At 35.1% G+C, this 23478-nt stretch overlaps 1 protein-coding gene across 1 annotated transcript; it reads left to right on the forward strand.

The window, feature by feature from the left end:
• The first annotated feature begins 14343 nt into the window (after positions 1–14343).
• Positions 14344–19098, forward strand: LOC118205629 (uncharacterized). The gene has a single exon (XM_035377917.2). It carries the CDS (start codon positions 14898–14900, stop codon positions 16554–16556), a length of 1659 nt encoding a protein of 552 aa, XP_035233808.1. The 5' UTR covers positions 14344–14897; the 3' UTR covers positions 16557–19098.
• Positions 19099–23478: the final 4380 nt, after the last annotated feature.

A 23478-nucleotide genomic window follows, 5' to 3' on the forward strand; every position in this document is an offset into this window, starting at 1 on the left:
CTTTAGACATGATAAAAATTAACTCTACCCGCCTTTTGTCTGGTAATAGGGTCTCACCGTTTCTAAAAATAAACCAGATCCCATTCTTGGAATTCTATTCTTTAGGAAAGGAGGAGTGATGGTCTATTTTTAGAAAGTGTGAGACAACATTCCCAGACAAAAGGGGGGTAGAGTTAATTTTTATCATGTCTAAGACATGATAAAAATTAACAAAAAGTTTTTTTTTTTTTTTTTTTTTTTTTACGGCTGAAAAATTTTTCTGAGAGAGCTGAGAAAGATTTTTCCTCCCAATCTTTTTCGACGATGAAAAGGGAAAAACTACTGATCCGATCTCCCTACACTTTAGGGAAAAAAACAAAAAAATACTTATGAAATATTCATGTGTTGAAATTGACTATTCAAATAAGTGACATTTTGTTTCTCATTGGAACTGTTCAACGGCGAGTCCACTCGTCTCATTCTTTCGGGTAGAGGATGAAAGTACAGCGGTTTGTTGTAATCGATGATAGTTTCCTCTTTAGTCGGCGGAACTGTAAATCTATCCCGTCTTAACTCTTCTAATCTCTTTGAAAGTCTTTCCACTTGCTCTGCTACGGTTTCCTCGGTACTCATGGTCTCTCTTAGTTTAGGGAAGTCTTGACGTATTGGCTAGAGAACAGAGGGTTTTTTTCTCTCTATACATATATCATGTGGGAGCGTGTGATTTATAAATCCTTGTGAAATCTTTCTACGTCTTGTGTAACTTGGAAGATTCGTCTTGTGTAACTTGGAAAATTCTTCTTCTTCTCGTCGATTGGGCTGGAGTTATGGAAAAGAAATGGGATTGGAAAGAAATCAACACATTACAAAAAAAAGGAACTTTTTTTTTTATTTTTTTTTTCTCTAGGGATTTACATACCATTTCATTCATGAACATTCAAGGGTTCTCTCCAAGACCAAATTTTAGAAGAGGACCACAAAGAGTACACTTGAGGATCCTCTTTCAGGTCTAGGTGAGATAAGGGTTGAGACCAATATTCTTGGGTCTCTAAAGCATCCCAACTTAGACATTTATTATTATTATTATTATTATTATTAGAAAGTTCATCCTCCTCCTCCTCATCGTCGCACGAGTTCCCCTGGGGAGATTCTTCCGCCTCCTCTTCGTCTTCGACAGCTTTGCTCTCGGAGGGGTAACAATGTAATTTCCGGAAAACGTAACTACCCTCCATCAAATGGTATCGAAAATTTCTCACCTTGTTTTCGGCACAATGAATCATCTTTTGGAAATATTGGTGTCGCGTGCATTTCGACTTGTTCCGCCACTCGGCTTTCCCTGGGATGTAAAACTCGTAAACGGATCGCTGGCAGAGCTTGCTGAAAAATTCGGCTTTATCGTATCCATTGACGTAGATCACCTCCACATTTTCGGTCAGTATTTTCAGGATCGTAGGAAGATGCTCGTAGGAAAGACGACCCTCGGTCCATTGCAGGCCGTGTCGGTTATTTGTAGTCTGGTTGACCACAGCTTGATTGCGGGACGATAAGTCATCGTAATGGACAGGAGGGAGAAAAATCATGGATCCGCATAAGGTTAAATCGCAAGTGATGTAGCCCAGTTCTTTCAAGATGAAACATATATCTCCCGTCTTTGGATCATAACAGTGAAAGTATTCCATGTCCAGAACAATGTAGGAATCTTTGAGAGGTTTGGCACTCAAAATGTCCATCTTCTTCAATTGAGGAAAAAAGAAAACAAAATTCTCTCTCTCTCGCTGTGTGTCCTGAAGGAAAAAATGGATAGCGTTCTCTCGCCGTCTCCTCTTTTATATATAGAGAGAGAGAAGGTTGCACGTGACAGGTCGTATGAATTCTGGGAAAGGTCACATTCGTATATATATTTGTTTTTTGAATAATATCGTGCGTATCTCAATACACATCCATCATAATAATAATAAAGGTCACCTTGGAAAGAAAAAGAAATAAAAAGCATGGAACTCGTGCTCGACTTTGAAGGTTTCTACGATTCTCAAGGAGCCTTTATTGTGAAAGAATTGGCTTACGTCACATTGGACGGTACTTCTCGAGGGGTATTTGTTTTTAAACCCCCGTTTCCATGGCAAATGCTCACCGAGAAAGAAAAACGAACCGCTGTGTGGGCGAGTGATTATTATCACGGCTTGTCGTGGTACGAAGGAGAAATTCCGTACAGTTATTTTCCATGGGTGTTAACGATGTTGACGGAACCTTTTTCCATGATTTGGGTGCGAGGAGAAATGAAACGGCGGTTTTTAGAGAAATGGTTGCAAAGATCCATTTATTGCATTTCGGGATCGACGCAAGAGATTCTCAAATACAATGGGATCGAACACATGAATTGTCCTAACCATACAAAAGGTTTTTTCCATTGCGCTCTACAAAAAGCGGTTGGTATCATTATTATTTAAAGACACAGAGAAGAAATTCGCAAGGTCGATCCTGCACAATTCAATCTTGACAGAACTCATTAAAAAAATACATATATCACGTTACTTCTTCAACAGCACAGATGGTTCTGAAGCGAAACTTGGAATTTTGAAATAATAGATCAGGGAGAAATCATTCTTAAAAAAAATGGTAAAGTCTCGAATCGGCTGGGAGAAAAAAAATTCTCAGAGCTGAAATAAAAATTCACTAATGAAAAAAAAAAAAAAAAAAAAAAACTTTTGGTTAATTTTTATCATGTCTTGTCTGGGAAGGATGTCTCACCCTTTCTAAAAATAGACCATGACTCATCCTTTCGCTAATCGCAATCAGTCCATGAATGAATCACGATTTGTTTTTCAAAAGAGTGAGACAACATTCCCAGACGAAAAGGGAAGGAGGTCGTTAATTTTTATCATGTCTAAGACATGATAAAAATTAACAAAAAGTTTTTTTTTTTTTTGAGTTGGAGAATTTTTCTCAGCTCTGAAAATTTTTTTCCAGCCGACTCGAGACTTTACCATTTATATTTACGAATAGTCTTTGGATTATTTATTTATTTTCTTTTAAAAAGAAAAATTCTGAGCTAGACCTATCTATTGGCTTAACATTCTGGTCATAGAAATAGTCTACAATCTCATTTTTTTTTCGAGGCTAATGCACGGGTTCTCCAATCAAAAGGGTTACTATAAAGGGATTGGTTTGAATGCATTTATCTGCAAATGTTGTAGGATTCTGTTGTTGAGAAGGGGGTATATTATTATTATTATTATTATTATGATTATTATTGTGGCAGATTCGTTTTCTACATGGAAGTCTAATCTCCTCCGAAGACCTTTTCTGGGGATCATCGATAGATGGTTTTTCAATAGGAATCGTTTCCCTCGGATCCTCAAGAGATAGAGGGGGGTCCTGTCTTGAGACATGAAGCGGTCTCTCCTCCTCCTCCTCCTCCTCCTCGAGAAGTCTTAAGAAAGGGAGAGGATTTTCGGTTCCCTTATTCTCGAGGGGTCTTGACAAATTGAGAGGTCCCTCTTCTTCTTCGAGAGAGAGAAGTTTTGGTTCCCTTATCCTCGAGGGGTTTTGACAAATCGAGAGGTCCCTCATTTTCGAGGGGTCTTGATAAATGGAGAGGTTTTTCATCTTCGAGGGGGTTTGATAAAGGAAGAGGTCCCTCCTTCTCGAGGGGTCTTGAGAAAGGGAGAGGTTTTTCATCTTCGAGGAGGTTTGACAATGGGAGAGATCTCTCCTTCTCGAGGGGTCTCTCTTCCTCAAGGGGTCTTGAGGAAGGGAGAGGTTTTTCATCATCGACGGGTTTTGACAAACGGAGAGGAATCTGAACAGGCTTCTCCTCATCCCCATCATTATCGAGGAGGATGAGGATAGGCTTTTGGAAAGGTTTTTTCTTTTTCTTCTGAACAGGCTCCTCTTGATGCTCGGGGAGAGGGATGGGGTAGTTGTTCCACCATTCTATTTTTTCTTGCTCGAGGATTTTTTCAAAAGTCGTGGCCTCTCTAAGATGAGACGAAGGAGGAGAGTCCTCGAGAAGAATATAATAGGTATTCTTCCCAGTCTTCTCGATCGAGAGAGGTTCGTGCAAACATTTGTGCAACCATTCACTAAAATGAACGAGAATCCCTTTTGTCTTCTCAAGACGATCCATAATCCTATTCATTTGCGAGACGGTTAGAAAGTGGGACGTGTAAAAATATTTGGCTCGTTTCATTAACAAAATTTGTGCATCCAAAGGTGGAATGTCACGAGCCATCAACACGTTTTCGACGGATAAAAATTCGTCCCGCATCTTTTGATAACTCCCCACGGTATGATAACCCGCACATTTTGAAAAATCGGAGGCTTTCAGGTAAACGACTCCTTGGATGATATTAAACGAAAGATCAACATATTTATATTTGAAAGGAATACACGTAGTGAGCTGGGGATGCCTCCTCATGATCCACTTGGACAAAAATACGACTTTGGGGCTCTCCCCTTTTATTTATAGAGAGAAAGAGAGTGTGACCTTCCCTTCCCTCCTCCTCTCTCCCTGCTTCCTCTATCTCTGGACGTCCTTGGATTGGAAAGGGTGACTTTGAAAAAAAAAAAAGGTCATGGTTGGATAATTTTTTGTTTATTAAATTATTACTTTCACTTCCTCATTCCCACACACATTCATCTTTTAAGAAATGAAAAAGAGGTCATGGAGATAAGATTTCTTGGAAAGAAGAGAGAGAGAAACAAAAAAAAACAAATAAAATGGCCGTCATAGAGCCTCTATGTGTGTCTGTGTTTGTCTATATATAAAAAGGCGAGAGTACTGGGCGAGATCATTTCTTTTCCATTGGGAGCCATGTCGCTATTAGACGTTTTTCCAACTCAACGGATTTCGAACGGGGAGGATTTGAAGACGCTAAAGCAAATCTCCAACTTGAAAATTTTTTTGGCGTGTCATTGTGCGACATTTATTCCGCATTTACCACCTCATCAAGCGATCGTTTCTTTCAACCAAGATGTCGAATCCTCCAACTTGCTCGTTCAGAATATATACAGAAATTTATTCGAATCGCAACAAACGAAAGAGGAATCTCCCTTCTCTTGGAATCGGATGGATCGAGCTTTGAGACGGCCCATTCAAACAGACCGGCGATATACAGATCCGCGCACGAGTTTTCGGTGGAAGAATATTTTTCTCACGAAACGATATTTTACGTTTGGAGTGAGAACGACGGCTGAGGACGAAGTTCATATTGTTCAAACCACAGCCGCTCCTCTCGCCTATTACGAATCATCGTCCCCCAATCTGAAGGAAAGAAGTTTTAAAGTCAGCGACAGGATGAAATATAAGAAATATATTCTAAAACCTTTTCAAAACTATGTCGTTCCCCCGAAAACGCAATATCTCATCGTCACAACCCAGAAGAGTCTCTTTCTCGTCGATCGGTGCTCGTACTCGCTTTGGAAACAATTGAAAGAGGAGATTTCTTTCCAATCGCCGATGATGTTTCAAGAAAAAGAAGAAAACCCTCCGCCACCTTTAACCATCCCTTCCTTAGATGATAAGAGGAGCTGGACCAAACCGTCGTCATGGCCCGAAACAAAATCGACCCGGCAACGGAATGAAATTGAAGTCATCACAATTGAAGATGAGGAGGAAGAAAAAAAATTACCTCTTAAAAAACGGTCGACTTACCGGAACCTACCTGGCGTGCAAGATCCGCTTCAGAATCCAGAAGCTTCTTCTTCTTCTTCTTCTTCCCCGACTTGTTCAAACAGGCAGCCTCTTTTGGACTCCTCACAGACAGAACCTCTTCCAGTATCCTCTTCTTCTTCTTCTTCTTCTCTAACCTGTCCCGGCATCGTAGAGGTAGAATGTCAGACGGGTCCACAAGCTTCAAAAAGTCCCGACATCGTAGAGGTAGAATGTCAGCCGGGTCCACAAGTTCCAACAGGTCCAGAAATCATGGAGGCAGAATCACAGCCGGGTTCACAAGTTCCAACGGGTCCAGAAATCATGGAGGTAGAATCGCAGCCGGGTCCAGACATCCTAGATCCCTCCACTCATCCCAAAGAGACTCCAAGTGTTTCAAGACAGCCTTGTGAGGATCCAGCCCTTCCCGTATGGAATAATTATATGGACTTACAAAATTTGGTGCAACAGGAAGGAGAAGAAAATAATCATACGGATGGGTGGGTCAAAAACTGTTTAGATCATTTAACCTCGAATGAAATTGAACTGTTATGGAATTGCATTTCTGAAATCACATCGGAAATGGGATAAAAACCAAAACAAAAAAAATTTTTTTTAATAACAAATTGGAGGAGGGTCATGATGTCAATTAAAAAAAAATATTATATAGAGTCCAATCTTGGTGGTTCACTTCAGTTTTCCAGCATGAGGTGATCCACGTTTCCCGAAATATGGATCCCATTCCAAGAGAGATTGTGTAGAGCCTTCACTTCAGTTCTTTTTTTTTTCCTACCAAGAGGAGAGGGTCCCCAAAGGGCTACCCATGTCCAAAGAGAGAAAGTGTAGAGCGTTCATTTCAGTTTTTTTTTCAAGTTTAGGGGAGGGAGGTCTCAAAATGACACCCCCCCCCATTTTCAAAGAGAGATGGTGTAGAGCGTTCATTTCTGTTTTTTTCCAAAGTTAGGGAGTTTTCAAATGACTACCCATTTCAGAGAAAGAGAGAGAGAGAGAGAAGGTGTAGAGCGTTCATTTCAGTTTTCCAAGGTTAGGATGGTGGTGGAGAATCCTCCAAAATGGCTACTCATCTCAAAGAGAGAGAGAGAGAGAAAATGCGTAGAGCGTCCATTTCAGTTTTCCAACATTAGAAGGTCCCAAAATACCTTCTGAATTCAAAGAGAGATCGTGTAGAGCGTTCATTTCCAGTTCTCCAAGATCAGAAGAAGAGGGTCCGCTTTTCCCAAAAGGGCTTTCCGCATTCAGAGACAGCGAAATGCAGACTTCAGTTTTCTCCCTCCCCAAGAATAGAGGGTCCCAAAATGGCTTTCCATTTCAAAGAGAGAGGGAGAGGCGTTCATTTCCATTCTCCAAGATAGGGTCGTCTGCATTTTTCCCAAAATGGCTTCCCAATTCAGAGAGAGAGAGAGTGAAAAGGTGTGTAGAGCGGTCATGTTCATTCTCCAAGATAGTGTCGTCAGCTTTTTCTCAAAATGTCATCTCCCCATTCAAAAAGAGATCGTGACCAATTTTTTCCAGTTTTTTTCCAAGATGGGGGGGAGAAGAAAACCTAGGATGGAATAACACGATACACAGAGAGAAAGAGAAAAAAAACGCCATCTTGTCATTTTCTGATAGGGTACCGGTGTTCGAATACTTTTGTGACCGACTGTACGGTTGAAATGCGGTTTAGCCCACTGCTTGGCGATTGTTTTTCAATGGGCAATAAACGCGCCAACATGGCTAACCCGATGTTTTGAAGCAGTGTTGTTATTCTGTTGCCACTAAATGTTATCGCCCTGTGTTTTATTTAAAGAAATTAAATATTGAAAAATCTACATAAATGTTTCTCGCATTGTGATAAAACAACGGTACCTAGAGCCATCAAATTTTGAATAACGTACGTTTCCAACCTAATATGGGCATCTGAAAGCCCAAACTTGGAATTTGGTATTTTTTTATTATCTTATTCATATTTTATAAAACTTGAACGAATTTTTGATTAACAAACTCAAAGATTTCAAAGCGAGCAACGGCAAAACGGTACGGAGGAAAAAAACATTTTTATGTGCAGAGCGCAAAAGTGTGTATCGGAAATTTAAAGCTATGCTCATTTTAAAATTATTTTGCGATATTGCTGTTGAAGACTCGGGTGTTAGAAACACTTTCCAGCAGGCACCTGGGTTATGAAAACCACATCCTGTGTAGAACTCGTACGAAAAGGGCATATCTTTTTCTATCCTAACTTGACAAAGTTCGTAATTGAGATATCAAAAAGGTGCAATTTTAGTCTTCAGATACATCAGGCGTTGAGCTAGTTCAATAGATGTCCGGCGGTGTAAATGCAGGTGCTGCGTGCTAGCGTCAGAATGGAGAGACCTCGTTTGAGTTGAAGGCGTTGTCTTTGGAGGTACTTTGGTGAAGTGGGCGGAGCTACTGGTCGTCGTTACCAATGGTGAATCTGAAAAGGAAGTGCATCTACTTTCAAAACAGGCATTGGCCGGGGGGAGGGGTTAAAGTAATAACATAATGTACGATATTATTGAATGGTGTGAGTTTATTTTGAAGTAAAGAAAAAGGGTCATGGAAAGTATGAAGAGTTACTTCTATGGAATTAAATTAAGATAGATATTAAGCTGGATGAGATACAGCATAACTGAGTTAATTTACATAATTGCAAAACTTATGTGGCAGAGCTTTCTGTCAGATGGCGACATATATATTTCAGAATCTGGCAGTAGTTCTGAAATTAACTGAATATTTGATAAAGAAAGGTAACACACAAAATGTTAAAAAACTGTAATGTAAAATCTGAAAGCTTTCATTTTTTTTTTTTTTTTTTGAAATTTTTACATTTTAATTTGAGCAGTGAATTTTGTTGCGGTTTGAATATTCTTATGTGATGGTTCTCTTCTTAATCGAGTGTCTTTCCCCCCTGTGGGTGTTACGGAAATGGCGTATAAAACGTTAGTAAATTTATTTAAAGATGAAGGGGGTCCAAAAGGGTTTTCCCTTGAGATAAATTCAATATACATATATAAAACCCCCCAAAAACATTTTTTCCTGAAGAGGAAAAAATTTTCTATGCCTCGTTTTAAAGCTGCTTATTTTTAATATTTTGTATTTCTTTTTGGCTCAGTCCTAGAAGATTGGAAAAGCTGAGGTTGAGCAATTCTATGATGTTTTAAGTGAAAATAGATCGATGTGTACATGGGCAAAGCCAATGCAGTGCGCAATGCCGAGTTTCTGAAATTCTCTGATGTTTTTTAAGTGAAAATAGATCGATGTGTACATGGGCAAAGCCAATGAATTGCGCAATGCCAAGGTTCTGCAATTCTCTGATGTTTTTAAAGTGAAAATAGATCGATGTGTACATGGGCAAAGCCAAAGCAGTGCGCAATGCCGAGGTCGTGCGCGATATCGAGTATGGGCAATTCTATGATTTTTTAAAGTGAAAATAGATCGATATGTACATGGGCAAAGACAATGCCGAGGTTGTGCGCGATGCCGAGTTTGTGCAATTCTCTGAGGTTTTTTAAGTGAAAATAGATCGATGTGCACATGGGAAAAGCCAAGGCAGTGCGCAATGCCAAGTTTGTGCAATTCTCTGAATTTTTTTAGTGAAAGTAGATGGATGTGTACATCGACACCAAGTTTTTGCAATTCTTTGAAGTTTTTCGAGCGAATACAGATCGTTGTGCACATGGACAAAGCGAGGCTGTAAGTTATACCGAGCTGTAATGTTATCAGGTTCAATGTTTCTTCTAACCTTCTTCGGAAACATACAATGACCTGACTAGAACAGAGAGCTTACTAAAGCTATGTTCACTAATTGTAGTAAGTAGACAGGATACAGACGAAGGGTATACAAAACCCTTTATTTTTTCTTTATATACAATGACTTCCGTACTTCGGAATACAATGACCCTCCACTCGGGGTCTAACTTAAAAGATATCAAAATAAAACTAAACTCTAATTTAACTTTAGAATAAGATTGGCCTTATAATAACAGGAAGCGTATGTAGCACAGAGACTGTGAACACTACAATACGTTTAATTTATCAAGAGGATTAAAACCTCTGGCCTGGAAGGCAAAGTAGCAACTGCGTAACTTCTAAGGTAAGCGGCCTGCTTCGAACTCACGGCTTCCTCTCTTCTGCTTGGCAAAAAGGCCACACTTAAATACTTGGCGTTCGCCAGACAACTTTGCATAAACTCCTTCACGCTTATAATTCTGGCCGGAAGTAGAAAATAAGAAGTGATAGTAAAGATTTAAAATAAAATAAACGTTAGTAAAACTTAAGATCCTTACAATGTAACGTATTTTATGTGCAATGGTTAATGTGTTGTTTGTGTATTTTAAATTTGCATTGTTGTTAATTGCAAGTTATACTTTAGACATCTTTTTTATTGTATTTTTAATTGTTTGTTTTTGATATGTTGATAATGCTTTCCGAAAAGTATCGATAATCCGACGATCTACAATAGTAGCAAAATTGTTAACTTGATAAATAACTTATACTTTTTTATTTTAATACGTAGTATTTGCTACCGCAATGGCACTTGATAATATGAGTTCTTTGACAATATGTGTGTGTGTGTGTGAAGCATTGCTTAGTGTTCCAAATTTGTAGTGTTTATTTTCTTTCATTGTGAGAAATTAGATTTTTTTTATTTGTAGAATGTATAGAATTCTAGTATGACTATAGAATATGACGTGATTTAAGAATTTAAGAAATAGTGATATGAAAGCTGTGTATGATGTTGATCTGCAATAAAAATATTCATTATTTTTTTATTAATGTAAAGTTTAAAATTTTTAGAAAATAATGAAGATTGTCTACTTACTATTACCTAAGCAATTGTGTCGTTACGTAGGCAACAAGTTAATTTGTAAAAATGATAAAATGAAAATGTTCGATATTATGAATTTAAATTTGTTGGCAACTACTCCGATAAAATGAAAAAAAAAAAAAAAAAAAGAGGGAAATAGTTATTGATTCGAGCGTATTGGCAACAGAGAGAAACCAGAAGAAAATCGTAGAACTAGCATTTTTTTTTAGAACTTGAACTCGATTTTTGGTAGTTTTTGAATCGGCTATAATAGGATATTGTTCTTTAAATGATTATCCTTTTAAACTAAAAATGTAAATAATATTATGCCAATATAAAACAAAAAAAAATGAAAATGAAAATCATGTGTATGATTTATTTAACGTTGAATCATTCACAAAAGAATAAGTTAGTATTTTTCTAGTAGCTATCCGGAATATAATCCAGCATAAAAAAAAAATCATCAAAGGGATGTAAGTCTTGAAATTTATTAAGCCCTTATATTAATAGATTTAACCCAAATTGGCGTATATACTATTTTTTTAAGACATGCAGTAATTTTCAACATTGTAATATAATTGCCGCAATAAATTTAATAATAAAAATCTTTTTTATTTGTATAATCATTAAAAATAAGGAAGCTGTATGAAATACAAATATGAGAGGCTGCGACGTTGTTTACCGTTTTAATAACTGGAACAATTCACTTACTGCATTATTATAACTTAAAATATAAAGAATTTATTATACTCCTTTTTATATCTATAGAGAATACATCGTGACGTCACAATTGTAGTCCCACCCATTAATGGACGTCACTTAGCCCCGCCTTCGCAACTTTGTTTATGCAACGTATTCTGAGATTTTACTGGCGATTTTCAAAAAATCGCCACTACTGAAAATCGCCAAGCAGTGGACTAAAGCACATTTTCACCCAGATACGAAATTGCATTATAGCTGTAGTTTTCTTTCTTCAGTTGCCTCCTTCACATGTGTGAGAAAATTTGAAAAAGTTCTTTTCCAGTGTTTCCATTTAGATTCCGCTCCAACACAGGCGGGGTCAGCATCAAATCTTTCTGGTTTCAATAGGTTTTCCATTTTGCAAAAGAATAAGGTAAAAATTAATTTTAGTCGATTAAATTGTTATAAATATAAGAGAAACTCAAATGAAGCTTTAATCGACTGAAATTGCACATAAAAGAATTGTTGCATCGTAAGAACAATATTTAAACTAACAATGATTGTTGCCATTCAATGTAGTATAATTTTAGTGCTGCCAACAATATTAAATATTATACCACACTCACTCATGCATAGCACTAATAAAATCGTTGAATGTATAAACCTCTTTCATAATCAGATCCGGCCAATTTTCATCTAACTTAATGTTTCCATAATCTAGTACAGGGGTCCTCAACCCTATGCTCATCGATCACAATAAAAATGTTAATTTTCAACAAGATTCTTTATGAGAGCTCTCTCATTTCTCATTTGAAAGCTTCAAAGTAAATTGTTAAAAGAAAACAACTAGACATCTATTTGGCCTTGAAATGGTGCCCACCGTCTGACAGATATTCTTAAATATGCTTCAACTCGTACAAAACACGATTTTCGGTCAAAATTTCGATTTTTACTTTATTACATTATCTTAAAGAATACATCTTTAGCTATCAAATACAAGTTTTTGCTTCTTGATAGGTTAATTATAACTGAAGTTATAAGCATTTTTCTGTAACGGAATATACCGGAAGTTCCAATATTCTAGGCCGGAAGTGAGCGTTTAAATAGATATACCTATTTAGAAACTTTATTTAGCATCAAGATTTTATAAATTATAAACCTGCGTACTAAGTTTAGATATTTTGTAATACATTTTAAGAATCTGGCGATAGTTTTTTTTTCCCTTAATTTCGTATTTAGTTTGGCGCAAAGGGTATTCGATGTTGAATGGATGTGTTGCTACTTTTTCGATTACCGTTGACAAAGTGCTTGATTTGAAAGCTATGTCACATTTTTGCATCATTTGCAACAAAATAAACAGAATGGAATGCAATCTTCAGCACGACATATGTAAAGCGTAACATAATTGTTCTGCAAATTACAAAGAACCAGCTTCGTTTACGGAAGCAGTTGGTGCTTATCCGCTGTTTGAATGATCTATTACATTACGAAAGCTGAAGTACACGGAGTATTACGAGGATAGGGATTCTAAGGGGTTTTTAATTGTGAAAGATATATATGGTAAAGATTCGGTCAAGAAACTGGAATGCATGGGACATGTACAGAAAAGGGTTTGTAGTAGACTACGAAAAGTAAAAAACTCCGTTCCTGAATTGAAAGGAAAAGATAAACTGACTGATTCTTTTATTGATAAACTGCAGAATGAGGGATTGCAATTAAAAGTAATGTTGGAAACTTAATTGAGATGCAGCAGGTTGTACTAGCTGCTTGTTCCATTGTAGGTCTTCTTCGAAGCCAATGCCTTCCTCAATCAATGAGTTGGTACAACTATGAATGTGCGATTGCAGAAATCAGGGAAAAAAAAAATCAGGCAAAAGCCTCTGGTATATCAACATATACTTTGAATTTAATTAAACCTACTTATATGGAGTTGACTACATAAACAAGAGTTATTAAAAATGTGCATACATGGCAAAACTCAAAATATCAAGGAGCGTTTTAATGGCATTTTATTGCAAAGTGTTCCGAAAGAAACTTTCATAAGCTTGCGAACATTAATCTTTGGAGCAAATATAAGTGCTGTGTTATTTTATGTTATTTAATGATGGATTTATAGGTTTGCTTGAAACATTTCAAGGTTAGGATGTATCCTGAATTTTACACTGAGCAGGGAATTCGAGAACTGAAAAATCATGACTCTTCGCAGCATTTCACAAGTTTTACAAAAACCCAAAGAAAAAATTACGCTTTGTTCGAAAGAAAAAGTGCAAAGTGTGTGAAGAAAAAACAAGGTTTCAGTTACAAAGCAGGGCAATTTTAATTATAAGGGGTGCTTCTTTCACTAAGAAATTGTTTTATGAAAACTTTAAACTTGTTTTCTGTAAATATTGCCAATGGTAACAGCTATAACTCAAAATTTTATCGATAAAATTAAATGATACTTTCTATACATATTTTATATAATCTGATGCATGCTCCGAAGCGGAAGATTTTAGAAATATTAATTATAAGTTGAATTGTTACTTTTTATTTTTAGATTTTGGATGCAATAATAGGAAAATTTACAGTAAATACTATACATTTTGACATATTTTAAGAATATATGAATATTTCTTAATTATTTTGCTTCATTGCATACAAAACAAGTGTAAACATAAATACAAATTAAAAAAAACTGCATATTTATATATACATGTTCACTGTGGTTGTTGCCGTAAAGGCAAAATTTGAGCAAAAATTATCCTTTTTTTCATTATTTTTCAAAATTAAAATTACTCATCATTACGTTTCACTCATTAATATACTTATCTTCAAATTAATATGTTTATAGTTAAAACAAAAACCATTTTTAAAAAAAATGGTACCCGAACGAGGTCGGATACCTTAAGGGACAAAAGGCCTTGGAACACCTCACCTAGTATATCCTCAGGTAAGCTTAACATGTGGCGTCGATTCACTGCCTTAATTTCCTTAGAATTTAATGGGGTAAAATCCTTTTCCTCTATTATGAAAGAAAGCACACGGCAAGTTAAATCCCCATAAACACATAAGCGATGTAACACAGCAGAAAACACCAGAGTTTAACCAGCTCAAAAACATGAGAGCGATGAAAACGCGCGTACAACATAACTAGGAAGGAAGCTTAAAATTACGGCTAGTCAAAGATGTATTTCACTACAGTATATCTTTCACTATCCGTAATATTGGCTGCATTCTAACCTCCTTGTATTTTGCTACAATAAATGTTGCAATAAATTGTATTGCGAATGGTGAATGTGGCAACAAGAGAAGAAAAACGGTGTTGTTTCGGTTTCCTGTTTTTGGCTAAACGAAAGGGCTTGTAAATTACATGAATGTGTGTCTTGAAATGATTTCCTGCCGGTCGATAATGTTAATTTTTTTATATGAAAAGAAATTTGTAGAAAATCTAGAACATATGCTAAAATGAAAGTAATATCATAATATTAATAACAGTTTTCAGTGCATGATTGATGATGAATGTTAATAACATGAACTATTCTCCCTTCTTGTTGCAGCGTCTGTCAACTGACTTAAAGGAGAGTTAGGAAATGTTAATGAAAAAAAAGGACTTTTGTTCTGATTTCATCTCTTCTAATAGAAAAATTTTATTTTGTATTATGCAATGGAACTCTGCAGTTAAAATATCTTTTCTGCTGATGACATGGCTAGAGCATTAAAAACATATGCGTAATTAAACACATCTATTCAATATTTGATAAACATAAAAATTTTTCTAAGATGGAGCTGCAGCAAAATGACAATGATATGAATTGTATGGATAAGCTGCAGGATGACTCAGGTTCTCAGAAGAGTTATATGGAATTAGAACAAACCGATAACATACGTTCTGCTACAAATCATATGAATAAACCTAATGATTATTTATATTGTCAACTGACTGATGATGTAGAACATTCTCATGATAACACAGGTACTGATTTGAGTAGCAACACAGAAATGCCTGATAATAATGTAGGTTCTCATAAGAATAATGTTATTGGAAAACCTCACAATAAAGTTGCTTCTCATAAAAACACTGCAGAAAACCCTCTTGTATGTGATGTTTGTGGCAAAATGTTCAGGTTGAGAAATAGCTTCACTCAACATTTGCATATACATACTGGAGAAAAACCTTATTCATGTAACATTTGTGGAAGAAGTTTTAGAGAAAATAGTATGCTTTACAATCATTATCTTAACATTCATTCTGCAGAGACACCTTATGAATGCAATTTATGTGATAAAAAGTTCAAAAGGAAAGCAAGTCTCGATTTGCATCTTCGTACGCACAAAGGAGAAAAACCTTACGTATGTTCCTTCTGTGGAAAGGGTTTCACTTGTAAAAGTTCACTATCAGTTCATCATCGTATTCATACTGGGGAAAAACCATATGTGTGTGATATTTGTACCAAATCATTTAGAAACAGGCGTTGTCTAAAATTGCATTATTTTGCTCATACGAATGTAGAGCCTCTTTCATGCCATCTTTGTAGTGCAAAATTTAATAAAGAAAGTGATTTAACAGCTCATTACTTGGTTCATGCAGGGAAAAGGCCACATATTTGTGAAACATGTGGTCAAAGTTTCTACAAAAAAACACAATTAGTTAATCATGCTTTAGTACATACTGGAGAAAAACCTTATGTCTGCAGTTTATGCAATAAACATTTTAAAACAAAAAGAACACTTTCAAGACATTGCATCACTCACACTTCAGGAAAACCTTTTGTTTGTGAAATTTGTGGTAAATCTTTCAAAAGGAAGCACACTCTCAAGGAACATTGTTTAACCCATGTAGATGATAGACCTTTTTCATGTGATATTTGTAACAAAGCTTTTGCAAGAAAAGATGCCCTCAAAATACATTATATGACTCATACAAAGCAAAAGCCATTTCTGTGTAATATCTGCAATAAGTTTTTTGGAAGAAAAAGCACGCTGATTGCTCATCAAATGACACATACGAATGAAAAGGCATACGAATGTAATATTTGTAACAAGCGATTCAGTCGTAAAGGTGTTCTCACAGATCACTATAAGATTCACACTGGAGACAAACAACATGTTTGTGATTTTTGTGGTATCAGATTTATTCATAAATCTTCCCTTACTTATCATCGACGTATCCATACAGGAGAGAAACCATATTTATGTAATATGTGTGGGAGGAATTCAAGATCAAAAAATAAACTCATTGAGCATTATCAATTACGTCATCCAGACCACCTTAATGATGTACTTGATGAGCATCCTCAGTTGGATATGGAAGAAAACTTTAATGAGGATCTTAGTGAGCATTTACAGTCAGATACAGAAAATAATAATGAAAAACTTCCTGAGCAGTCTCAGTTAGCTATACAAAAGAATGTTAATGATCAATTAATTGAACACTCTTAGTTACATACTGATGAGAACCCTAATGATAAATTAGCACAACATTCTTAGTTATATGTGGAAGAAATATTGTGTGATGTTTATGTGAAATTACTTCTGTTCACTATAAACTGTCTCCTTCCGAAAAAGTCCACAGTTGAATTCTAAATTTTCCACTTACTTACCTTCTTGCATTTATGTTAAGAAAATGCAACAGATAAATTGTAAAAATATATTCAAATGCAAAAGTTAAATTTTAAAGCATTGAAAAATATGCTGGTTTATTTTCACAGGTAATAAATTTAGGGGTTTCTGCAGAATATTTAGAAAATTCTGTGTAAGCATAAAGTAATAAAAAACATTAAAATATAGAATATCAGTATATTGCTATCATATTTTTAATTGAAATCTATCAAAGGCATTCTGCACAGTAAACTGATGTTGCTGATATAAAAATTATCTAGACTTCAGATTAGAATGAGTTCTGTGCAGGAATAGGATTCATAACATCTTTTGACGTATTATATTGTGAAAAACTTACTTTTACATTTTTCCCTTGTATTATATTTGCGCCCTCGCAAATAGTAATTATTTAATTGGCAAATTGTAAGTTGGTGAAAAACTTTTATTTAGTTAACTTTATGGCTCATAGCTACTGTTCTATTTTTAAATAATAATAAAACGATGCATTTCGTTATAAATAAGAAAATTTGTGAGGGAAAAATTCTATTTGCAGATAAAACATGCTATAAGTTATAGAAATCCACATTTGTTTGGGTTGGCTAGTATTGTGTATATGCTCGAAAATCTACTAAAAAATGTAAAAAAAATTTTGGATGTTGAAACAGGAATGCAGGTAATCAGAAAGTACTATGGTACAACTCTGATATACGCCCTAATTTCACCAAATGTTGCGTTATGTGTTCTGCTCTGGTTTTTGGCGCGGTTGCGTGTTGTATGGCAACCCTGTTGACGTTGAAAAATCTTTCGTTGGAGTTCGTTGGTTCCCGTCATGCCTTGTGTCTGATAAGCTAGGGGGGAAAGATGTAATGGTGAAAATTGTTGAATTGAAGTTCGGCATAAGGAAATATCATCGTAGCCTTCCTGTTGAGGGGCAATGGGTATTTGGAGGTGTGGAAAGAAGGTATGGGAGATTATTTTTAGTGGCTGTGCATGATAGAAGTAGGGATTTGTGATTATTTGTTATTTTATTTATTTGTGAACCATAGTATGAATTTTCTGGATAGTGTGTCTGGCTGTCATATAAATACGATGGTGATTACGTGGCGGTACGTTAAAGGCGGTATGAAATTGGTATTTCTGTTGTTCGAAAAAGCATTAATGGTAAGTGCATTTTATTTTATTCTTGTTCTTATTTTGTAGAATGTTACGTTCATTGTTTTTTTAGTATGAATTTCTGTCGTTATTGTTGTTTTTTTGAATTGTTTGAAATTTATTTTAGTTATTTTGTTCATTAGTGCGTACCGGCTAAATTGTAAAATTCGTAGATGTTTTTTAAAGTTGAAACAGAACGCTGTGTACATGGTATTCTTTGAAATTTAACGTTGTTATGTTAATTTATTAAAGCGAGGTGTGCGTAGTTCGTAAATTCGTTCGTTGTCTAGATGGTGCCATTCGTAGATGTTTTTTTAAGTTAAAACATATCCCTGTGTACATGGACTCTTGTCAAATAATTTTGGTTAGAAACTTCACGGTTTTGCTATCTAAATTTTTTGTTTTTGCTTCAGATTTTTAGCTTAAATTGCGTTTTCAAAACGTGGTTTTTGCATTCGCGAAAATCGTGTTTTTGGAGACATTTTAGGCTTAAAGTTTGAAATATAGACAAAAAATTTAGATAGCAATATGGCAGCGGCACCTTGAGGGCGCATATCAGAGTAGTTCCAGTTCTATAATATATATGCTGATTTTTTTCATATGAATAGAATAAACAGCATTGAATTTCATGCAAATCAAACAGTATTACAAATAAAAATTTGATTTCTTTGTACGAAAGTTTAAAAAAAAATATATATATTCTAAGCCCACCTTCAATTCAAAATTAAAATATTTGCAGAGTGTTAGCTATAACCAAAATTAATGGAACTAGAATTTTTCGGTAAAATCCTAGTATACGGTGCAGCCCTGGTGCGATTTTGAAAATTATCGCCAACACCAAAATGACCCGTTTAACTACTCATCCTATATGTCCCGTTTATTGCTCATCATGAAGTAGCCAAATCCGTTGTGCACCGGATACTGGGATTAAACCAAATTTTTCTGTGTAAAAATGAATTTGTGGTGTATTTTATAGATCTTTTCTGTTTTAGGACAACAGATAGTAACTAATTTTATCTTGAAAGATATATATACCAACTAGTACTTCTAAGGAGAAAACTGTTTTCATTTATGAGAATATTTGTGGAGACGCCACAGTAAAAAAAAAAAAAAAAAATCATTTTCACATAATTTATTATTTGTCACTTTTTAAATTGAATTTGATTATCTTATTTTGTATAATAGTGTTTTTATTTCTAAAGTAAGTGGTATGAATAAAATGTTTTTAAAGTATATCATTGTATAATGAAATAGTTAACCTATGATACATATTTGATATGTTTAGAATATTGTTGTCCTATTATGGAAAGGATCCTCTTTCAGTTTAGTGTATATTTAAAAAACACAATGTAGCAATTATTGAGTTAATAGAATCTCAAAATTAAAAATAGCATATGTCATGTAGCTTTTTGTTTAAAACTTCTTTCATGATATACTTATGTCACTAAGTGTTGTAAAGGTTAAGATTTAAAAAGACGATAAGAGAGACTGTCAGTTTTTTTTTTATTTGTATAAAATAGTTTACCTGTAATGCCTCCAACTCTGGGAACTTACATAATCCCTTCCTCGTAATAAACATTCTTTTATAATTTAGAAAATGCATAAACCTCTTCTTTAAGCTTGTACATACGTGAAACCTTAGTGTACACAAGGAGTAAATATTTACTGCAATTACAGGTATCAGAAGAATCTATTTCACTATTTAGATTTCTTTTGGAAAGCCCAGAAAAATAAATTTTTGAGAATAAGTGCTTATTTTGCTGTGTATAGAATGTTTTGAAAAATGTTATGGTGCATAGATTTATTATACACTGGTTATGATAATTACTCAAAAAGTTGCATGTAGAATTTAATGAAACTAATCCACAGTATACAACACATAGTAAGGTATAAAATAACATGAAATTACCAGACAGTGATGGTGTTAGCATACATATAAATCATTATTAGCATATAATAAATCATCATTGTTAGCATACATATAAGTCATTATTATGAGAAATTAGCATACATATAAAATGAACAAATTAGATGTGTCAGTTTCGTTTAAGAAAATTATCTTTAGTATGGAGTATAATCTCCTCTAGAAACAATGTATCACGTACAGCGATGCATGATGCTGTCAATTATGCAGTCTTTCGGTTCAGTAGGAAGTGAGAGCCAGTACTCTTGCAAAATAGTTGCAAGCATGGTGACGGTCTGAAGAGGAGAATTGAGAGCAACTATACACCTTCCTAAAGCATTCCATATATGTTCAATAGGATTCAAGTCCGGTGATCGAGCTGGCCATTTCATGTGCTGAATTATTTGCTGCTGAAGATAATCACCACTAATGTGAGCCAACTACAATCTTAGTTTTGCCATCTTGTAGGAGGAGATTATTACTTATTGCACCAGTATAAGGGTACACATAAGTACAGTCAAAAGTTATTAATCCAGACACCCATAATCCGGAATTAACTATAATCTGGACCTCAAAGCTACAAACTTTCTGCGCCTGCATCAATGCATAATGCGATGACGCATGTGCAGAAATGTATAACGGACGGTATAAGCTAAGCTAAAATTATCTATTTCAGTTAATGTTGCAGATTGCGTTGTTCCTTAATCTTCGAATTGGATCCAGCTTATTTTTTGCAGACTGTTAGAGCAATTTTATGAAAGTAAGTTGGAACTTTCCATTATGTCAAATAGAATTTCTGATGCTGGATCTACAAAGGGAAAGCATGTTTCGATGTAAATCAAACAAAAAAAGGAATTGCTGCAAAAAATGGATAAAGGCATATCCTTTGATTATGTAATCATTCCGAAATATGTTTATCAATCTCACGCTGCTCTGCGAGGGGAGGGAAATGACGCTGCGCGCAATGAACTGGAAGTTGATCTGTCAGCACTATCCTTATTTTAAGCGCAGATGTTTTTATTTTATTCGGCTTATAATTCCTTACTAAATGCAGTATATCATCTTGATGTACTCCATCTTTGATATGATTTAAATCAAATTCCTCATCATTATAAATATAACATACACATCAAATAGTTTTCTCGTTGCAATTTTCTAATTTCGACTATGCGTAATGTACAGTGGCGGCTCGTGGCTAAAATTAGTGGGGGTGCTGTTCCAAAAAAATGTAACCTTTGTTTTAAAATTGTCTGAAAGGAAAAAACATGTATAAAAAGAAAATTTATTTTGAAACATCAGGAAATCTTGCAATAAAAAAATAAGCATTTCTTAATTACTTTAACTAAAATTTTTACAGTTCACTCTTTGCCTATTCATTTAAGAACGAAATCCATTCTTCTTGTTTTACTTGGCGCGAAACAATCAATAATTTTCTCCTTGATCTCTGGATGACAACTGAGGAAATTTTTCTTTATTGAAAGCAATGCAAGCGCATTTAGTCTTTCCAAATTCTAGTGCTTCTTAGAACAGTTTTCATTCTTTTCAAAGTTGAAAAGCAGCGTTCTGCCACTGATGTAGTCATGGAAACTCTCAAGAGAATTCTTATCAGTTCCGTAATTCCACTAAGAACATCATCCAGATTATTTTCAAAGATAAATTTCAGTAGCTCATTTAATTTGCAGTATTCATGGATATCAGACCTACAATAGAATACTTTTGTTCAGTTTCAAGCTATTCTTTGTCAATCATTGGATATGCTTCAGCTGTCAGTACTATTTCCTCTGTAGAATGTTCATTTCTAAAACTAGCGAAGCATTTCTTGTTTAACAATTTCGAAGCTGCTAAGTGTTTAATGGAAGAATATATCTGCATTATATCAATACATAGTATAAAGTTACATATTTCCTTCTTCTATTCTTCTGCCATCGGTATCTTTGGAAAATTCTCACAGTACTTTGAGTTTCTTAATTCTAAGATAGCATTTTTAGAATTTGTTATATATTCGTTAACTTTAAACACACTAATTTCTCTGAATTGCACTTGATTGTATATTACTTCAACATGAGGCATCTGATAAAAAAGCTCTAATCAAAACTTGAAATTATCATCATTTAGATATTTTAAAATTTCTATTGCTTTTGCAATAGGAACAGTTGTTTCATTTGTTGTTCTGCATTTGATGTTGATGAAATTTCACTAAGGCAATTTTTTAAAAGATTGCAAATTTTCATGAGCTTTGTTTATGGTGCTTATGGTGAAGTTCCACCTTGTGGAGAAATACCACACGCGCGGAGTAAAAATAAATCACTCTTCGAACAACATGCCAGAATTTCGGCACTGCGAGAGCGGCAGTGCTCTTCTCTGTGCCCGACTCGCGTGCTGCTTTCTGTGTGCGCATGTGCAGAACAGCCAAACAACACATCGCTGGAAATGTGAAGCTCACAGTTCCAAAGACTTTCGTACCTTTTTGACAAAGTGGGGAATGGCTACTGACATAAAGCTTAAGGATTATGTATTGTAAAAGTATAAAGAAAGAATTAAAGACTAAAGGGCACACTATATTAAATATTAAAAATAATAATAAGTGGAAATTGAGGGTGCTGCAGTTCCACAGTGCTTATTACATGCCTCCACTAGTTATGTATGCTATACGCATGCACGCATTGAAGGAAATGTTTAATAAAGTAAACAAATAAATATTAAGCTTTTTTTTTGTAAATTTTGATACCCTTTAGATCATAATTGCTCTTTATTTCAAAAATTACAGTTTCGTATTTTTAATTTTATAATTCCCGCATGCGATCTTTCCAGATTTAAACTGATGATCTATAATCCGGACAATCGATAATCCGGAATCGCCGAAGTTCCGACAAGTCCGGATTAAAGACTTTTGACTGTATTAAGGATGTCACTTCTATAGGCCTGAGCATTCATAGTTCCACATGGAAAGATATGAAGGCCTGTGCGTCTACTCAAAGAAATACCACCACTAAGGCGTACTGCCTCCCTCATGTGCATCTCTTTCCCGGATGTACGATGGATAATAATGGGTTTCAGGTTATCTCCAAATAAAATAATGGCTACTATAGTCAAAAGTCTTTAATCCAGATGTCCATAATCTGGAATGATCTATAATCCGGACCTCAAAGCTACAAACTTTCTGCGAATGCGTATACGCATTAACATGTTTGCGCATATACGCATAATACGTTTACGCATGCGCGTTTAATGTATAACGTACGGTATAAGCTAAGCTAAAATTATCTAATTATCTATTTCAGTTAATGTTGCAGATTGCGTTGTTCCTTAATCTTCGAATTGAATCCGGCTTATTTTTTTTTTTTTTTTTTCAGACTGTTAGAGCAATTTTATAAAAGTAAGTTGGAACTTTCGATTATGTCAAATAGAATTTCCGATGCTGGATCTACAAAGGGAAAGCATGTTTCGATGTCCATCAAACAAAAAGTGGAATTGCTGCAAAAAATGGATAAAGGCATATCCTTTGATTATGTAATCATTCCGAAATATGTTTATCAATCTCACGCTGCTCTGCGAGGGGAGGGAAATGACGCTGCGCGCAATGAACTGGAAGTTGATCTGTCAGCACTATCCTTATCTTAAGCGCAGATGTTTTTATTTTATTCGGCTTATAATTCCTTACTAAATGCAGTATTTCATCTTGATGTACTCCATCTTTGATATGATTTA

This window comes from Stegodyphus dumicola, chromosome 1, assembly GCF_044657685.1.
Source record: "Stegodyphus dumicola isolate Sdum_Otavi_A_Nest chromosome 1, ASM4465768v1".
Taxonomy (NCBI): Eukaryota; Metazoa; Arthropoda; class Arachnida; order Araneae; family Eresidae; genus Stegodyphus; species Stegodyphus dumicola.